General features: G+C 56.3%; 1 protein-coding gene across 1 annotated transcript; it reads left to right on the top strand.

Moving 5' to 3' along the window:
• The first annotated feature begins 432 nt into the window (after window positions 1-432).
• Window positions 433-16,053, top strand: ANKRD52 (ankyrin repeat domain 52). The gene is made up of 28 exons (XM_004773114.3): window positions 433-590; window positions 912-995; window positions 1,466-1,544; window positions 1,745-1,815; window positions 3,090-3,290; window positions 3,834-3,921; window positions 4,063-4,205; window positions 4,504-4,716; window positions 4,983-5,061; window positions 5,368-5,482; window positions 5,676-5,758; window positions 5,865-5,982; window positions 6,188-6,256; window positions 6,438-6,578; window positions 6,655-6,735; window positions 8,133-8,244; window positions 8,444-8,515; window positions 8,806-9,007; window positions 9,274-9,361; window positions 9,438-9,555; window positions 10,155-10,374; window positions 10,579-10,666; window positions 10,774-10,857; window positions 10,969-11,114; window positions 11,334-11,416; window positions 11,626-11,708; window positions 11,891-11,982; window positions 12,434-16,053. The coding sequence occupies exons 1-28, from the start codon at window positions 564-566 to the stop codon at window positions 12,682-12,684; spliced, it is 3,231 nt and encodes a 1,076-aa protein (XP_004773171.1). The 5' UTR covers window positions 433-563; the 3' UTR covers window positions 12,685-16,053.
• Window positions 16,054-16,579: the final 526 nt, after the last annotated feature.

Below are 16,579 nucleotides of genomic sequence, written 5' to 3'. Positions count from 1 at the left end.
TCATGTCACCGCCAGTGGAGATACACGCCTTCCTTCTCTCCGGGGCTATTGTCATATACAACCCCCGGGTCTCCACGCCCCTGTTTCCCCAAGTGTGTGGCGGATTTGGGGGTATGTAATCGCAGACGGGAGGAATTAGCTCCGGCGGAGGCATTGTGGTGGGCTGGGTGGTGGGAGGCCCCGCAGGGCCAAGGCCCGCGTTGTCGCTTGGGTCTTGTGAGAAACTCGCCGAGCCTCCAGACTGGAGCAGAGAGCACGGCGCAGCCGGCTTGGGGAGCCGGGGAACCAGCGCGCGAGGTGGGGGGCGCCGGGGTCGTTCCGGGCGCCAGGACAGGGCGGAGGGCGCCAGGCCTGGGGCCGCCAGCGCGGCTAGAGCCCCGCGGCCCGGCCCAGGACGGCCGCCAGGGAGCGCTGCGGGCTCCCGCTCGCCCGCCCCCCGGTAGGCGGGGCCGCGCTCTCCCCGCAGCCGCCGCCGCAGCCGCCGCCTGGGCCGCCCCGTGTCCCCGGTGGAGCCGCCGCCGCCGCCGCCGGGAGCTCGATGCGGACGGAGCCCGGGCCGGGCCATGGGGATCCTCAGCATCACGGACCAGGTCAGCCCTTCTGTTCTTGCCCGCTTCCTCCTTCCAGGGTCCGGCGCCGCCGCCACGCGAGCCCGGGGATGTGCGGCCTAGGCTGGGCCCGAGCCCGGGGCTCCCGCTGCTCCCGCCCCGCCCCACGCCGTGCTCCCCTCAACCGAGCCGGTGTCCTTGGGGGCCTGGCGACCGGCCAACATGCCGCGGGAGTGTCCTCTGCAGCCAGGACCCCAGAGCGGAGCCCCTCCAGCAACGCCCCTCATCAAGCCAGGTGTCCCCCGCCCCCCACCGCTGGTTCCGTTCCGGCCCGCTTTCTCTGAACGCCGGTTCTTCCTGCAGCCGCCCCTGGTCCAGGCCATCTTTAGCCGAGATGTGGAGGAAGTGCGTTCCCTCCTCTCGCAGAAGGAGAACATCAATGTACTGGTGAGTTGGGATCAGGGAGGATGGGGAGCCAGTAATCTGGGCCCTGGTGTTCTGGACCCCTCCCAACCTGTGGGGCGGCTCCGTGGCTCCTTGGCTCGGAAGAGGCCACAGCTCTTTCTACCCAGGGATGGGCGCCTGCTCTACATTTGGAGATGGAGAGCAGGTCAGGCTTGAAGCATAGAACGTGGAGCTGAGGATGCCCAGAAACGGTGTTCCTTTCTGAACCATCAGTATCTGCAGCGCCCCCACCCCTCCTGGAAGAAGGAGCCTGCCTTACAGCCCCTTGGCCCTGACCCCCTGACTCCCTGACTCCACCCTCCCTAGGTGCTTGTTTTGACCTAGGATAGGGATTTAGGAGCCTGCAGAACCTAGGGGAAGAGGTGGGGAAAGGCCTGGAGCTCTAAGACTTGGGTTGGGGTCCTTGATAGTTCACCCTCCAGCACAGCTGCTGCTCTTTTCTGCCTTCCCAGGACCAAGAGAGGCGGACCCCATTGCATGCTGCTGCCTATGTAGGCGATGTCCCCATCCTCCAGTTGCTACTGATGTCAGGTGAAAGTGGGGAGCTGGAAGGTGTGGCACCTAGGGAGGGGACCTGAGGGAAGAGCTTTCCCCCGTCCATCCAATAATTGTTCCCTGGTACTTGTTCTGGGAGAGGCTTCATCTCTATCCATATTCCTTAGCCTGATTACTGGCTTCCTTCCCTACTTGCTGTCCACTTCCCACCCAAAGAGGAAATTATATCTCCACAGGTGCTAATGTCAATGCTAAGGACACACTGTGGCTGACCCCTCTTCATCGTGCTGCTGCTTCCCGAAATGAGGTATTGGCCTCCTCTGCCCTTTCACCCTTTCAGAGAGGATGAGTTGGTTAAAGGTAGAAGTTAAGGATCAGAGAGCCTCAGCTGTCTGCTTACAAGCTGGTCTATCCCTAGGTCAGGAGACTAGACCTTGGCCCCTCCTTCCTACCCCTAGAACTGGCTGCTAAGGGGGGCTGAGTGTTGCCAGCTGATGTGACGTCAGGGGAGAGCTTAACACTGGGCTGGCAGACTGCAGGGGGCCCTGCTGCCAGGCCTGAGTGACTCATCCTTCCCTGGGGGGCCACCTTGGAGTCTGATACCCCTCTGGGCACTGAGATTTCTTACCTTGTGATGGAGGGATTGAGGGTGGTGATCTGTTGCATCCCTGCCTCTCAAGCAGCATGAAAGTTGACAGCACAGAGGTCAAACGTGCCTCATCAATTGGGTCCAGCAACCCTGAAGAGAACAGGTGGGGTGTGGGGGAGGAGGTAAGGAGACCTCTCCCTTGATTCTATGGTCAGTTCCCTGGCTCCAACTACCAGGGGAGAGACTAAGACCAAAGGGAATGGGGGACCAATGGGAATGTGGTGGGTTGTGATTAAGAGGGACCCTTTAGCCTAAGTTTTAGAGAGGAACCAGCATCTGTTTGCTTACTGAAGTAACGGAAATTATTTTTGTGCCTGTGGAAGGACTGAAGGAGGGCATTTGGGGCAACATAGTAGGAGTGTGTATTTTTTCCTAGTGAAAAGTATGAGGGATTGGGATTCTCTGTATATGTGGATTTGCTTGGTCGTAGCTATATGTGTGGGTGAAGATTTTCAGGGTCTGCGTTAGGGAGTGATACCAGGTGGCTTGAGGAAGAGGAGGGGACTTCAGCAAGGTAGGGAAGATTTTAAACTCTCAGAAGATGGAGGGCGCCTGGCTGGCTCAGTGGGTTAAAGCCTCTGCCTTCAGGTCAGGTCATGATCCCAGGGTCCTGGGATCGAGCCCCGCATCTGGCTGTCTGCTCAGCGGGGAGCCTCTTCCTCCCCTCTCTCTGTCTGCCTGCCTCTCTGCCTACTTGTGATCTCTGTCAAATAAATAAATAAAATCTTAAAAAAAAAATATCCAGAAGATGGGAAGTAGAGGTTGAGAGGCTACGTATGTTGGAAAAATGAGAAGAGACTCTGTGCTGGGGGATGGGGATTATGGGGGGATTCCATGGGGCCACATGTGCCATGCTGATCTGTTCTTCCCTCCCATTTGTTTTACCTTCTACTTCCCCTCTCTCTTCTCTCCTATCCCCTGCTCCTTTACAGAAGGTGCTGGGACTGCTGCTGGCACATTCAGCAGATGTGAATGCCCGGGACAAGCTGTGGCAAACACCACTGCATGTGGCTGCTGCCAACCGGGCCACGAAGTGTGCTGAGGCTCTGGCACCCCTGTTGAGTAGCCTCAACGTGGCCGACAGGAGTGGGCGCAGTGCCCTGCACCATGCAGTGCATAGTGGGCATCTGGAGGTAGGGACTGCTCCAATCCATACCCAGCTGAGCCCCGTCCCATTCTGTCCTGGCCCTTCCCTTCCCTTCCCACCCCACTTACCTTCCTCTGCTTCTGGGCCATCAGGTCTGGGGAACAGCAGCCTGGATAGACACTTGGGCTTGAGCATCAAATGAATGGTTGGGTTAGATTGAAATTCTTGACTTGGACTTAAGTCCAAGGTAAACTCTCTGAAGTTGGATGGAAAATGTTTATATGCATGCCTCTTTCTGAAAAGTGAGTGTCCCTGTTTTTCAAAATGTTTTAGAAATTTTTCAAAAGAATTTAAGAACCGGCAGATCATAGGAAGACACTCCCTCAAATTTCCCTCAAACTTCCAAATATGTATGGGATCTCCTTCTTAGTATCTGCTTCCTCTGTTCCCTTTAGTTCTCCAGATTGTTCTGTTCAAGAACAAAGACATTTGGCTGCCTCAGCCTTTTCAGGAACTGAGGCTTCTGCCCTTAGGTACATTGAAAGCATGAACCTGGCTCTGAGCAGGTGTCTTTCATATCCTCATGCAGACGGTGAACCTGCTCCTGAACAAGGGAGCCAGCCTGAATGTCTGTGACAAAAAGGAGCGGCAGCCTCTGCACTGGGCAGCTTTTCTGGGTGAGAAAGGGTTCATGGAAAGAGGAGGAATTTGACATTTAGGATTGCTAAGGCAGGGATGGGGATTGCAGCCTTTGGAGAGAGGCACTTGGGGTCTTAGTTCACCCTCCACACCCTTGAGAGCCTCCTCTTTCTTTCTAGGGCATTTGGAGGTCCTAAAACTGCTGGTGGCACGGGGAGCAGACCTTGGCTGCAAGGACCGCAAGGGCTATGGGCTGCTCCACACAGCTGCGGCCAGTGGCCAGATTGAAGTGGTGAAGTACCTGCTCCGGATGGGGGCTGAGGTCAGGGTGCTGAGCCCAGGAGGCTGGGTGCTAAGGACAGGGGTTTGGGCGTCGGAGTCTGTGTGTAGAGACGTAAGGTGCTGGGATTGTTGGAGTGGTTGGGGGAGGTCAGCAGGATACAGTGAAACACAGTGAATAGCGCTTGCTGTAAGGAATAGGCTCGGTCTATTGAGTCAGGATCCTGAGGTGTCTTGGGAGGTTGTTGGAATTCTGGGGTTCTCTAGGCTATCTGTGTTGGCTTCCATTTTATTTAAACTGATACTTCCCTGTGCCCTTATCTGCACCCCTGGAAATCCAGATCGACGAGCCCAACGCTTTTGGAAACACAGCTTTGCACATCGCCTGCTACCTGGGCCAGGATGCTGTGGCCATTGAGCTGGTGAATGCAGGAGCCAATGTCAACCAGCCGAATGACAAGGGCTTCACGCCACTGCACGTGGCTGCAGTCTCTACCAATGGCGCTCTCTGCTTGGAGCTGTTGGTCAATAATGGGGCTGATGTCAACTACCAGGTGCCTGAAGGGATGACGCCATAGCCTAGCTCTGGGAGTGCTGGGAGAGGAATCTGGCTCTGGGGATCCTGACCATATCTTCCCCTGTGGATAACTCTGGGGAATCGTCACTTGCCTCCTAGGTTGATCAGACCTTGCCAGGAGAGTATGGGCTGAGCAGATGTCCACAAGACTAGTCCATCCTCAGAGATGTGTCCTTTTGAAAGGGGAATGGGGCCTTCTCAGTGCCTTGTGCTGAAAACAAAAAAATTGCCATATTTTCACAGAGCAAGGAAGGGAAAAGTCCTCTGCACATGGCTGCCATCCATGGTCGTTTCACCCGCTCCCAGATCCTCATCCAGAATGGTATGAACTTGGGGGACTTTGTGCTCTCTTCTCCCACTTCCCCAGAGAACTCATCCCTAGAAACCCCTTTGTTTCCTCATTCCACCTCCCACACCCCCTTCCAGCCAGGATGAGCACCTGGAGTTCTGAGCAAGGCATCTGTGGAAATGGCCCTGGTCTGCCTGTCCTTAAGGCTTACAAACAAGCTAACACCTGTGGAAGGCTTGGCCTGGGACACGGCATGAACCAAGCACTCACATGGTAGCTTGGTGGTGTGAGTGGCCTGGAGCCTAAGGTCAGCCTGAGTTTGTGTGCTTCCCCTCTCAGGCAGCGAGATTGATTGTGCCGACAAATTTGGGAACACGCCACTGCACGTGGCTGCTCGCTATGGACACGAGCTGCTCATCAGCACCCTCATGACCAATGGCGCGGATACCGCCCGGTGAGTTGGGGTCCTTTGGATCTGTACAGGCTTCTCATGTCAAACGTGGAGGCACAAAGAAGCTTGCCAGCTGCCAAAAGGAAGCTTGCTGAACCCCACCATCTCCTGAGCTAGTGGGAGGGGGCCTACAGAAAGGAGGTCTATAACCAGTCTCTCCTGGACCTAAGGACCGAGTCCCTCAATTTCTCCCCAGGCGCGGCATTCACGACATGTTCCCTCTGCACTTAGCTGTTCTCTTTGGATTCTCTGACTGTTGTCGTAAGCTTCTTTCCTCAGGTATGTGCTGACTGGTTGGGGGGTTGGGCAGGTGTGTAGGTGGGTGCAGGCCTCTCCCTCTGGTCAGGGCCCTCAGATGGGATCCGTGGCTGTTCCGGCCCTGCAGGTCAGCTGTATAGCATTGTATCTTCACTCAGCAATGAGCACGTGCTTTCAGCTGGGTTTGACATCAATACGCCTGACAACCTTGGCCGCACCTGTCTTCATGCTGCTGCTTCTGGAGGGTGAGTTCTCTTCTGTCTCCCAGGCACTGAGATCTGGGCAAGAGTGTGGGCCCTTCTCTCTGCCCAGATGTCTCCCCTGTCACAGTGCGAGCAGTCAACAGCAGAAAGAACCGTCTGCGGCGCTATCCTTTTTCAGCCTCTCCCTGTGCCTGTGGCTTCTCTCTGAGCCTCTCGCTCTCTTAACCCTCATCCTCTTTCCTTTTAGGAACGTTGAATGTCTTAATTTGCTATTGAGCAGTGGAGCTGACTTGAGGAGGAGAGACAAATTTGGAAGGTGTGTTGATACGCAGCAGTAGATGTGGGGAATGTCAGCTAAGAGAGACAGACGACAGAGGGAGTGGTAGGGGCTTGGAGACTAAGTGGGGAGAGTACTACAGAGCAGCTTCACGCTGCTCCTCAGGTTGCCTTTGGGTCTGCCCTCGGCTCTTCACCCACCCTCCTTGCCTTCTCCACAGGACCCCACTGCACTACGCAGCCGCCAACGGCAGCTACCAGTGTGCAGTCACGCTGGTGACGGCTGGTGCGGGCGTCAATGAGGCCGACTGTAAAGGCTGCTCTCCGCTCCACTATGCCGCTGCCTCTGACACCTACCGGAGGTGAGAGTCCCACTTTGGCCTTCTCAGCTCCACTCGCCTCCTTGAGCCTCCCCTGACTTCACTATCTGTACCCCAGAGCGGAACCTCACTCATCTTCCAGCCACGATGCTGAAGAGGACGAGCCACTGAAGGAGTCCCGCAGGAAGGAGGCCTTCTTGTGAGTAGTTGAGCAGAGCCCCTGGATGTGCTGTCCCAGTGGCCTTGGCTATGGCCCAGCCGCATTCCCAACCACTCTGGATCCCGCTCTCACTTCCGCTGCTGGCAGCTGGGCCACCTGCAGTACATTGGGTGCACTCTGAACCCAGTCCTAGACTAAGTATTGTGGGTACAAACCAAAGTAGGAGACCTAGTTCCTTCCCTCAGGGAATGGTTGGTCTTCTTGAGAGAATCAGATGAGCTAAACACACCAAATCACTTATCTATTCTGGAAGAATTGAGGATTTACTTATTAGATACTAAGTACTGTGATAGGTACAAGGATAAAAGATGAATTACTCTTGGGGTGCCTGGGTGGTTCAGTCAGTTAAGCATCTGACTTGATTTTGGCTCAGGTCAGGATCTCAAGGTTATGAGATCGAGCCCCACATCGGACTCCGAGCTGGGCTTAGAGCCTGCTTGAGAATCTCTCTCTCCCTCTCCCACTGCTCCTTCCTGCATCTTACTCTCCAAAACAAACAAACAAACAAACAAATAAAAAATCCTCAAATTTCTACCCTTTGAAAACGAATAAGCTGTTGGGAAATAAAAATGAAAGGGCATTTACACATTCTAATGTTAGATATTAACAGTAGGGAGAATAGTGCAGCGCATGTGGAAACTCTAGACTATCTTTATAGTCTTTCTGTAAATCTATGAGTGTTCTGAAATGAAAGGGTTGTTTTTCTTTAAAGAAGGATACTCCAATCCAAGAAACTCAACTGTGCGACTTTTGGCAACTTAACTTCTCCGTGCCTCAATTTCCTTAACTATGATAGGAATAAGAATAAGACCATGAGAGCGTGATGCAGACTAAGCGATTTCATACACTTGAAGTGCTTAGAACAGTGCTTGACATGTAGAAAGTGCTGATTATTATTATTGCTGCTAGTACTTCTAAGCTGATCCTCTGAGAAGGGTGCCAAGGGAGTACAGAGGAAGAGGCACCTCAGTGGGAAGGTTGGGGAAGGCCTCACAAAGGGGAGGAGGCTAGGAGTAAGCTTGGGATAAGTAGGACTTCTTCAGAGATGTTGGAAGGAGAAGGCATTCCAGACAGGAGGTCAGTGTGTGTGGAGGTGGGTGGGAAGTGTTGGTAACTAATAACTATGCTCTAGGTTCTCCAGGAGAGCGTTCCAGGGATAAAGGAAGGCATCAAAGCCAGAGTAGGGCTGATGTGAAAGAGGTGGTGGGTCTGGAGCCAGGGTCGAATGGGCAGGAGTTGGCCTCCGTGGAGCAGAGGACTGGTGTTGGGCAGCTTGGCCTGGAGGGGCTCCCTTCCCCCTCTCCTCTGCACTTTGCACAACTGGGCCCTCCCCTGCTGGGCCTGTCCCTGCCTCACAGTGTGCCCCTGTCCCCCAGCTGTCTGGAGTTCTTACTGGATAACGGTGCAGACCCCTCCCTGCGGGACAGGCAGGGCTACACAGCTGTGCACTATGCAGCCGCCTACGGCAACAGACAGAACCTCGAACTGGTATGTGCGGGATCTGGCGAGGAGTAGAGGAGAGGGGCAGGGCACACCGTCATCTTTGTGTTTGTGGATTCTGAAACTGAGGGGTGGTTGATTCAGATGTGGTCTCTAGCGCCAGGGGCTTCGGGGGTCACTGTGGGGGTGGAGGGATAACATCTTAGAAATTCCAGAACCTCTGCCCCTACTTTCCTGTCCATTGCAGCTCTTAGAAATGTCCTTTAACTGCCTGGAGGATGTGGAGAGCACCATTCCAGTCAGCCCTTTGCACTTAGCTGTGAGTCTGCAGTCCTTTCCCCCTGCTTTCTTTGACCCTCCCTGCCCCAGACCCACACACAGGCATGAGCACTTGGGAATCTGTCCTAGCTTCTGCCTTCTTGTGGGGATGTGGCAAGCAGGCAGTGGTCTGGGGAGGGCTGGGCATGGTACAAGTCGAGAGTCTGAGGGGCCTGAGCTCGTGGCAGGGACTGCTGCCTGGAGTTTCCCCATGGGGCTCAAGAGCAGAGTGGGGACAGTGTCCCAAGCTGTATCCATCGGTTACCTGGACCCCCCCACTGCCCCACCCAGGCCTACAACGGTCACTGTGAAGCCCTGAAGACACTGGCCGAGACGCTGGTGAATCTGGATGTAAGGGACCACAAGGGCCGGACCGCGCTCTTCCTGGCCACCGAGCGGGGCTCCACCGAGTGTGTGGAGGTACTTACGGCCCACGGCGCCTCCGCACTTGTCAGGGAGCGCAGACGCAAGTGGACGCCCCTGCACGCTGCTGGTGAGGACACCATTCAGGCGCTTCCCTTCCCTTGCTGGAGGGCATGGAGACGGGTCCCAGACCCTTCCTGAACAGGCCTAGGGTTGGGAGTGGAGCAGGGCGAGGAGAATGGAAACTTCAAGTTCTGATTCGTGGCTTCCTGTTCCCCTAAGACTTCGGCCTGCTTCTCCAGGTCTTCCCTTAATCTCCACCCTTGAGTCCTTTCTGCTCGACCTGGCTGCCTCCTTCCCCTTGACTGTGCCTTGACCCAGACCCTTTTCTCCTAGCTGCCTCTGGCCACACTGACTCCCTGCACTTGCTGATCGACAGTGGGGAACGAGCTGACATCACAGATGTCATGGATGCCTATGGACAGTGAGTGTGGGCCAGGGGCAGGGAGCAGCTTTTCATGTCCCTGCGGGCCCTCACCTTTCTCCTGCCCCCTCTGTAGAACCCCACTGATGCTGGCCATCATGAATGGCCATGTGGATTGTGTCCATCTGCTGCTAGAGAAAGGATCCACGGCTGATGCTGCTGACCTCCGGGGCCGCACCGCCCTCCACCGTGGGGTGAGTGACCTCCTGGGTGGGGCTGCTCACTGACAGTCCTGGACTTGGGAACACAGGACCCATCAGCAGTAGGACAGCAGACTGTCTAGCAGGTGGGCCAGTATTTTGTGCCCAGAGTCTTAACTGGGCCTTACTGTGTTTGCTCCAGGAGGAGTACCTGACATTCGTAGCAGGTCTCCCCGATTCCCTTGTTTTGTTATCTCATACAGCCACATGCTCACTACCCAGTCCATGCCTCAGGAACCCCAGCCCTGGTGCTGGGCCCCTGGCTAATGATGCCACCATCTCAGGCCTTCTCCACCATCAGTTGGCCTAAAGCTGTCTCCTCCTCAACTCAGGGGATGCTTCGATCCCTTCATCTTCCAACACTGCCATTTGTCCCCTACTCCAGAGTGCCAGAATTAACTCTTGCCATTCTGCTTGTCTGTTGGCATAGAGAGGAGGGAGGCAGGAGATGCTGACACCTAACATTTAGAGTTGGCGCAAAGACAACGATGGGCACCCTGGAAGTGGTTCTCATTTCGGGGCGAGCTCTGGCGACTGGCTGTGAGGCAGGGAATGGCCCTGTGCCCTCCCTCACACCGTTATGTCGCCCACAGGCAGTGACCGGCTGTGAGGACTGCCTGGCCGCCCTGCTGGACCACGACGCGTTTGTGCTGTGCCGAGACTTCAAGGGCCGCACCCCCATTCACCTGGCCTCAGCCTGCGGCCACACCGCCGTGCTACGGACACTGCTGCAGGCTGCCCTTTCCACAGACCCCCTGGATGCTGGCGTGGATTACAGTGGATACTCGCCCATGCACTGGGCCTCCTACACTGGTGCGGGCTTGCGGTCTTGGCGGGTGCGGGAGTCGGGGTGCAGCATGGGGGAGGGCAGAACAGAACAGAGACTGAGGCCCTGTGGAGTTGAGGGAGGGACCCAGGTTAAGCTGCATCCGGAAGTGGGATGTCCCAAGATGGCACCGGACAGAGGTGGTCTTCGTCCCTCTCCACCCTCCACTGCTCTTCCTTTCTCCTGCTCAGGACATGAAGATTGTCTGGAGTTGTTACTTGAACACAGCCCGTTTTCATACCTGGAGGGAAACCCCTTCACTCCTTTGCACTGTGCAGTGTAAGTCCTTTCCTGCACCTCCACCCTGCTCGGGCGTCTGGGACTGGGGCTTAGGACAAGCATTCCATTTTCCTTGTCCTTCCTACTGACCCTTCCTCCTCCCCTAGAATTAATAACCAGGACAGCACCACAGAGATGCTGCTGGGAGCTCTGGGTGCCAAGATTGTGAACAGCCGAGATGCCAAAGGACGGTGAGTTGTGGAAGGCTTAGAGAAAAGGCTCGATTGCCTCTGGCCTCTTTCTGCTCAAGCGAACGAGCCTTCCCTTTCCTCTCTGCCCTGACACCCCCTACTCCCCCGCAGGACCCCTCTTCACGCCGCTGCCTTCGCGGACAACATATCTGGGCTCCGGATGCTCCTGCAGCATCAAGCCGAGGTGAACGCCACTGACCACACCGGCCGCACCGCGCTCATGACGGCGGCCGAGAACGGCCAGACCGCTGCTGTGGGTGTGTAGGGGCTGTGTGTGGGAGGGGGAGCTCTCCTTGTGTTTCTGCAAGATGGGGCAGCCCTGCCTGTGGCATGCCTCAGGAAGCAGGAGGCATGTCTCTGGGTAGTTCATTCTCTGCAGATGGCATGCAGAGTGGATGCAGATGGGAGGACTAGGAGCCGGGAGGGCTCCTGCTCTGGAGAAAAGGCGTCAGTCCTCTGCCCTCTTTCTCTTGCAGAATTTCTGCTGTATCGAGGGAAGGCAGACCTTACTGTGCTGGATGAGAACAAGAACACTGCCCTCCACTTGGCTTGTAGCAAGGTATGGCCTGGATCAGGGATGGCGAGGGCTATGTAAGGGGCAGGGCTTGACGAGGGGCCGGGGGGGCAGTGGGAGGGTCTGCCCACCTCGGGGGCAGACTGGAACGGCCATCAGGATTGTCCAGCCTGCATAGCTCTTTGTCCTCCCACTACCCAACTCCTGCTCTGCAGCCTGCCTGCTTCCATTCCATCTCTGTTCCTCTCCCTCAGGGCCATGAGAAATGTGCCCTCATGATCCTGGCAGAAACCCAAGACCTTGGCCTTATCAATGCTACCAACAGTGCGCTGCAGATGTGAGTGCCCGGGGAAGGGGGCTCCTGTCTGGGGGAGGCAGGTGGGTGAAGAAAGAGCCACCTGCCATCCAGGGGCTCTCTGGAACTCCCGTATTTGTTCAGCACTCGGGATACTCCGGCTGGATGAGGAAGAGCAGCATGGTACCCTACTGATTTCTTGCTCCTTTTTCCTTTCTTCCAAGGCCACTCCACATTGCTGCCCGGAATGGTCTTGCTTCTGTGGTGCAGGCCCTGCTGAGTCGTGGGGCCACAGTGCTGGCTGTGGATGAAGAAGGTGAGTGGGGTCCCGAGCCCCCCGCCTCTCCTGGGTTTGGGGTCAGGGACACTCTTCAGGAGGTGACTTCTTAACCTTAACCTATAAACTGGGGTGTCTTTTTTCTCCCAGGGGAACTCTTCAGAGCAGGGACACAATACCAATATGCTAGAGTCTCTGAGGGCAGTCTGACAAAACTAGGCAGACCCAGCACTGTCCTCAGGAAGACCTCCCACACACCTCAGCCTCCCAGCCTTGTGTCCCCTGTGCTCTGCCCTTTACCCCCCACCTTGACAGTCTGCCTGTCAGCCCCCTGGGCCCTCATTGGCCTTGAATTCTGATGGTTCTGGGTGCTTGCCTGCCTTGGCTCCCCTCCACAGATGAGAGCAGGGGAGCTCAGGGCCTGGGGGAAGATGGGTGGGGCTCTGGGGCTGCAGGACCCAGGCCTCAGTTCTCCCCCTCTGCCCTGCAGGTCACACCCCAGCGCTGGCCTGCGCCCCCAACAAAGATGTGGCAGACTGCCTGGCCTTGATCCTCTCCACCATGAAGCCTTTCCCACCCAAGGACGCCGTCAGTCCTTTCAGCTTCAGCCTGCTCAAGAACTGCGGCATCGCAGCAGCCAAGACGGTGGGTGGCTGCGGCGCCCTGCCCCACGGGGCTTCCTGCCCCTACAGCCAGGAGCGACACGGCGCCATTGGCTTAGACGGCTGCTACTCGGAGTAGCCCCCCTTCGGTGTCCCTCCCCCTGCCGGTGGCTTGATATCTTATTCTATTTATTTAGAAAAAGTCTATACATTTAGGGCACTTTAAAGGAGAACACGACTGGGTGGGGAGGACAGAGCGGGGGGAAGAAGCACTGGGGAGCGGCTGCTCACCCCTTTGCCACACCATCCTGGCCTGGCAGGGGTCTGGGACCGACAGGGAGCACCCCAGGCCCTTGGCACCCCCAGGGCAACCCCTTCTGCCAAGTGTCCCCAAATGATTGCTAAATGCCTGGCTACCCTCTCTTTTACCCCATCTCTCGGTTTCCCCTTTCTGCTGCCAACTCCCCCTTCCCTTCCCTCTGTCTCCCCTCTCTGGGTCCCCCTGCCCCTACTGCCAGGCAGATCCTTCCTCCTCTTCCATACCCATCACTGCCTCCCTGCTCGGCTGGCCCCTCCACCCCCGCAGCAGTGAGAAGCCTTAATTTCTGGTACTGTGTGAGCACTCTGGGGGTGTCCCCCTCCCCCTTCAGGGGCAGCTAGTGGATGAGGGGGGAGGGTATTTAGCACTGGGGCCTGGAGCTTTTCCCCATTTCTGTACCCTGTCACCCCTAAAGTTCAAATGCAAAACACTTGAAGCAGCAACTACTGTACCTGGGCCCCAATCCTGCACTCTCCCCTGGCTCCTCATATGCAAATCAAGGGCTGGCTCTGCCCCCACAGCCTGCTCCTCCCTGACTCCCTGCCTCGCTGGCCTGGCCCCCTAACCACGCACTTTAACCTTGCTTCTTTCTTTTCACTTCTTTTGGGAGGGCAGAGCCTGTGGCCATTCCCGCCCTGGCTCCCCCTCCCTTAACTTTGAGGCTTGTCATGAATTTTTAAGTAAGCATTTTATCCTTTAGGGAAAGAAACAAATTAATTTCCTGCCCATTTCAAAACCACAGCCCTAGTATGTCCTGTGTGTTTCAGGCATGTGTTTGCATGTGTGGGGAGGGAAGGACCGTGTTCTTCCTCCTGTGCCCCCCAAACCTCATAGTTCCTCTGTGCCCGCACCTTCCGTTATGTCCAAGAGTACCCACCGCCCCCAGTCACTCCTGATCTGAAGCCAAAGATGGTGGGAGGGGCAGGGCAGACTAGGGACCGTGGCGACTCGGGACCGGCTTCCCCTCCAGTGTGAGGATGAAGCTCTGATCTAGGGAGCGATAAATACCCGCTGAGGCTTGGTCCCTGCCCTCCTGGCCTTAGGGAGAGATGGGATTGAGCGAGGGGCCGCACTGAGAAGATTCCCAAAAGTCGCACCCCAAAAGCCAAACTGGGCCGGAGTGAGGAGGGGGCAGTTTTCTCTCTAAATGTAGCATTGAATTTGGCCCTGGTCCCTTCCAACGCCCTGTCCATCCATCTCCCAGCTAAGCCTCCTGGACAGTTGGACCCACTCCCACAGCCCAGTGTTCCCTTCCTCACACTCAATACCTCAGCCAGGGGCCAAGACACAGAACTTGAATAGAGGTCATGCCCCCTCCACTCCCACAGTGCACCCTTGCCCAGTTTGGCTGCCATCAGTATTGTCCCCTGAGAACTGGACAGGCTTCGTTTACATAGTACAGGGTTCCCCCCACCCCCCGCCCCACCGCCACCCGGGGGATCCCTCAGTTTCCTTCCCCCACCCACGCTTGCTTTGTTCACCTCCTCACCCACTTTTCAGTCGTGTCCCCTGAAAGTCTTGCTGCCCTCGCCAAGGGGGTCCTGAGGGGAGAGGGGGGCATCCCAGGGACCCCTCCCTCCCTAACAGATACCCTTAACCATACCTCATGCTGGTTCCCTGAAGCCTGGGGTGTTTGTCCAAGTCCTTATTCTTTTTGTCATGGTCTCTATTCCCTCTCTCTGTGTCTTGCTTCCCCCAAACCTCAGTTCCTAAACCATTTCAAAGCTTCCAAATGACCATTATTGGTGAGAAGGATTGTGCAGCTTTTAGTTTTTAATTTTGTTTTCAAAGCCAAAGGGCCTTGCGACGCCCCTCTTGCCCACCTCCCTTTCACACCCTGCCCTCCCCAATACGACAATCAATGTGACCTCTCTTAAGGGCTGCAGCCCCCCACCCCCAACCCTGCTGGTTCTGCAAAGCTTGCCCCTAACTTCAACTCTCTCTCCTCAAATCTTCCCATTCCACCCCCTCCCTCTCATTTTGGTGCTGGGAATTAGGTGACGGGGGGGGGGGCGTAGGGGGGCAGGGAGTGGGCAGAGAGATGGGTCCTCCAGAGAAGACTCTCGGGGTATCAGTGGGGAATCAGTCGTGTTCTCCTTTATCAATGTTTGGCGATGACAGGAAGAATCTGAGTATTTATCAGGAGCCCCATTGTTTTGCTAGATGAGATTTCTGGCTGCTTCCTCTTCCCCCGCTGCCCCTTCAGCACACCGTCAGCAGTGCTCAGGCAGGTCGTGGGGAGTCCCCTGCCCCTCCTCGTGCGGCTGTGAGGAGGCAGATGTGGAGGATGAGCAGCCCCCTCTCCTTATGCCAAAGGAAATCCCACACCCCACCCCGGGCTCCCTAGCCCCTAGTGTTTTTTGAAGTGTTTTGACCATTCTCATGGCCACTGCATATTTATTTTAATGTTAAGATTTTTTTTTAAACCTCTTTGACTTAAACGGGTGTGGAGAAGTAAAACAGGCAGAATGCCCCCCAATCTTAAGGGGGTAGGGTGGGGAGGAAACACCTCCTTCCCTTCGCCCTCCCTCTTCCCTCCCCCTCTCCCCACCGCAGCTCTAAAGCACTTGCTTCAAGTAATAAGCACTTTTGAGAAAAGGCCTATTTTAAGTGAGGACCCTGGGAACAGCCCCAGGTCCCAGCAAAGGAGACAGAGCGAGGGCTACATAGGAGACAGGGAAACAGGCTTGTGAATCAGAGGGCGAGTTGAAAAGAGCCAGTTTTTAGTTTCTGATTTTTGGGGAGATGTTTCTGATTGGGCGGTGGCTTTGGTAGGGTTGTGTACTATCCTTCAGAAAAACAAATGGCACAAACTGTGGGTCCCAGGATGGGCCAACAGACCCGGGTCACTGCCACTGTCCAACTGAGACTGACGGGCCACCTCCCCCGCCGTGGCCCCCTGAGCCATAGGACTGCTGAAAACCACTGAATGTACAGCCCAGGTTGGGGTGGGGAGCAGCCCCTGGGGGAGGGGGCTTCTCCTTCTGTTTGGTGCTGTGGGGGGTGGGAGAGATGAGATGAGGGACTGCCACCCCACTTAGACATGTGTTTCTTGGGGTGGAGGGGCTGAGGAGGGCTTACCTCCCTCTCCAACCCCAGCATGGCCCCTCTTCCTTCCTCATCCCTATCCGTTTTGACTGTAAGTCCAGCTCACCTTTGCCTTCAATATGTAACCAAAGGAAAACTCAATACTGTTTCCACCGCTGTCTGCCCACCCGAGCACCTTCTTACTCCCCGAACCTAGAAGGGGAGGAGAGGCTGGGGGCGGGGTGGGGGGCGTGGGGCCAGAGTGAATGGTTCTGCAGCTGTACCCCCGGAAGCCTCCGCTGGGGTCTTGGAAGGGGCCCCGCGAGTTGAGGGCAGGGCCTGGCTGGTGAGCCTGGGAGCAGGCCTGCTCTATTCTGTGCACAGGAGTGTTTCTTGGTCTGAATGACTCCAGTGACTGCGCTCCAGCAGGGAGGCCCCTTCCTCCTTCCCTCTCCGCCATTCCTCCCCCTCTCCCCACACCCTGTGTTCATCCCCACCTCCCTTCCCACCGCAAAGGAAAATAGCCTTACAGACCCTAGCCCAGAAGCCCTCCTCCTGGGGCAAACCAGTATAGGGGCCCCATCCCGCCTAGTTTGAACCCTACCTTTTAAGAAGGAGGGATAAGGAGCAAAGCAGCCCCTTCCCCTCTAATTGTGGTGGCTCCAGCCCTCCGTGACCTTGACCCAGG

This window comes from Mustela putorius, unplaced genomic scaffold, assembly GCF_011764305.1.
Source record: "Mustela putorius furo isolate JIRA1106 unplaced genomic scaffold, ASM1176430v1.1 tig00003988_pilon_pilon_pilon, whole genome shotgun sequence".
Taxonomy (NCBI): Eukaryota; Metazoa; Chordata; class Mammalia; order Carnivora; family Mustelidae; genus Mustela; species Mustela putorius.
This window is presented reverse-complemented; position numbering and strand designations above follow the sequence as displayed.

Bases quoted from the DNA above. Each gene is read 5' to 3' on its own strand.
- ANKRD52 (XM_004773114.3), top strand. From the start codon at position 564: ATGGGGATCCTCAGCATCACGGACCAG. The intron at 996-1,465 runs GTGAGTTGGGAT...CTGCCTTCCCAG, and splicing joins AGGAGAACATCAATGTACTG to GACCAAGAGAGGCGGACCCC. The intron at 10,375-10,578 runs GTGCGGGCTTGC...TCTCCTGCTCAG, and splicing joins GCACTGGGCCTCCTACACTG to GACATGAAGATTGTCTGGAG.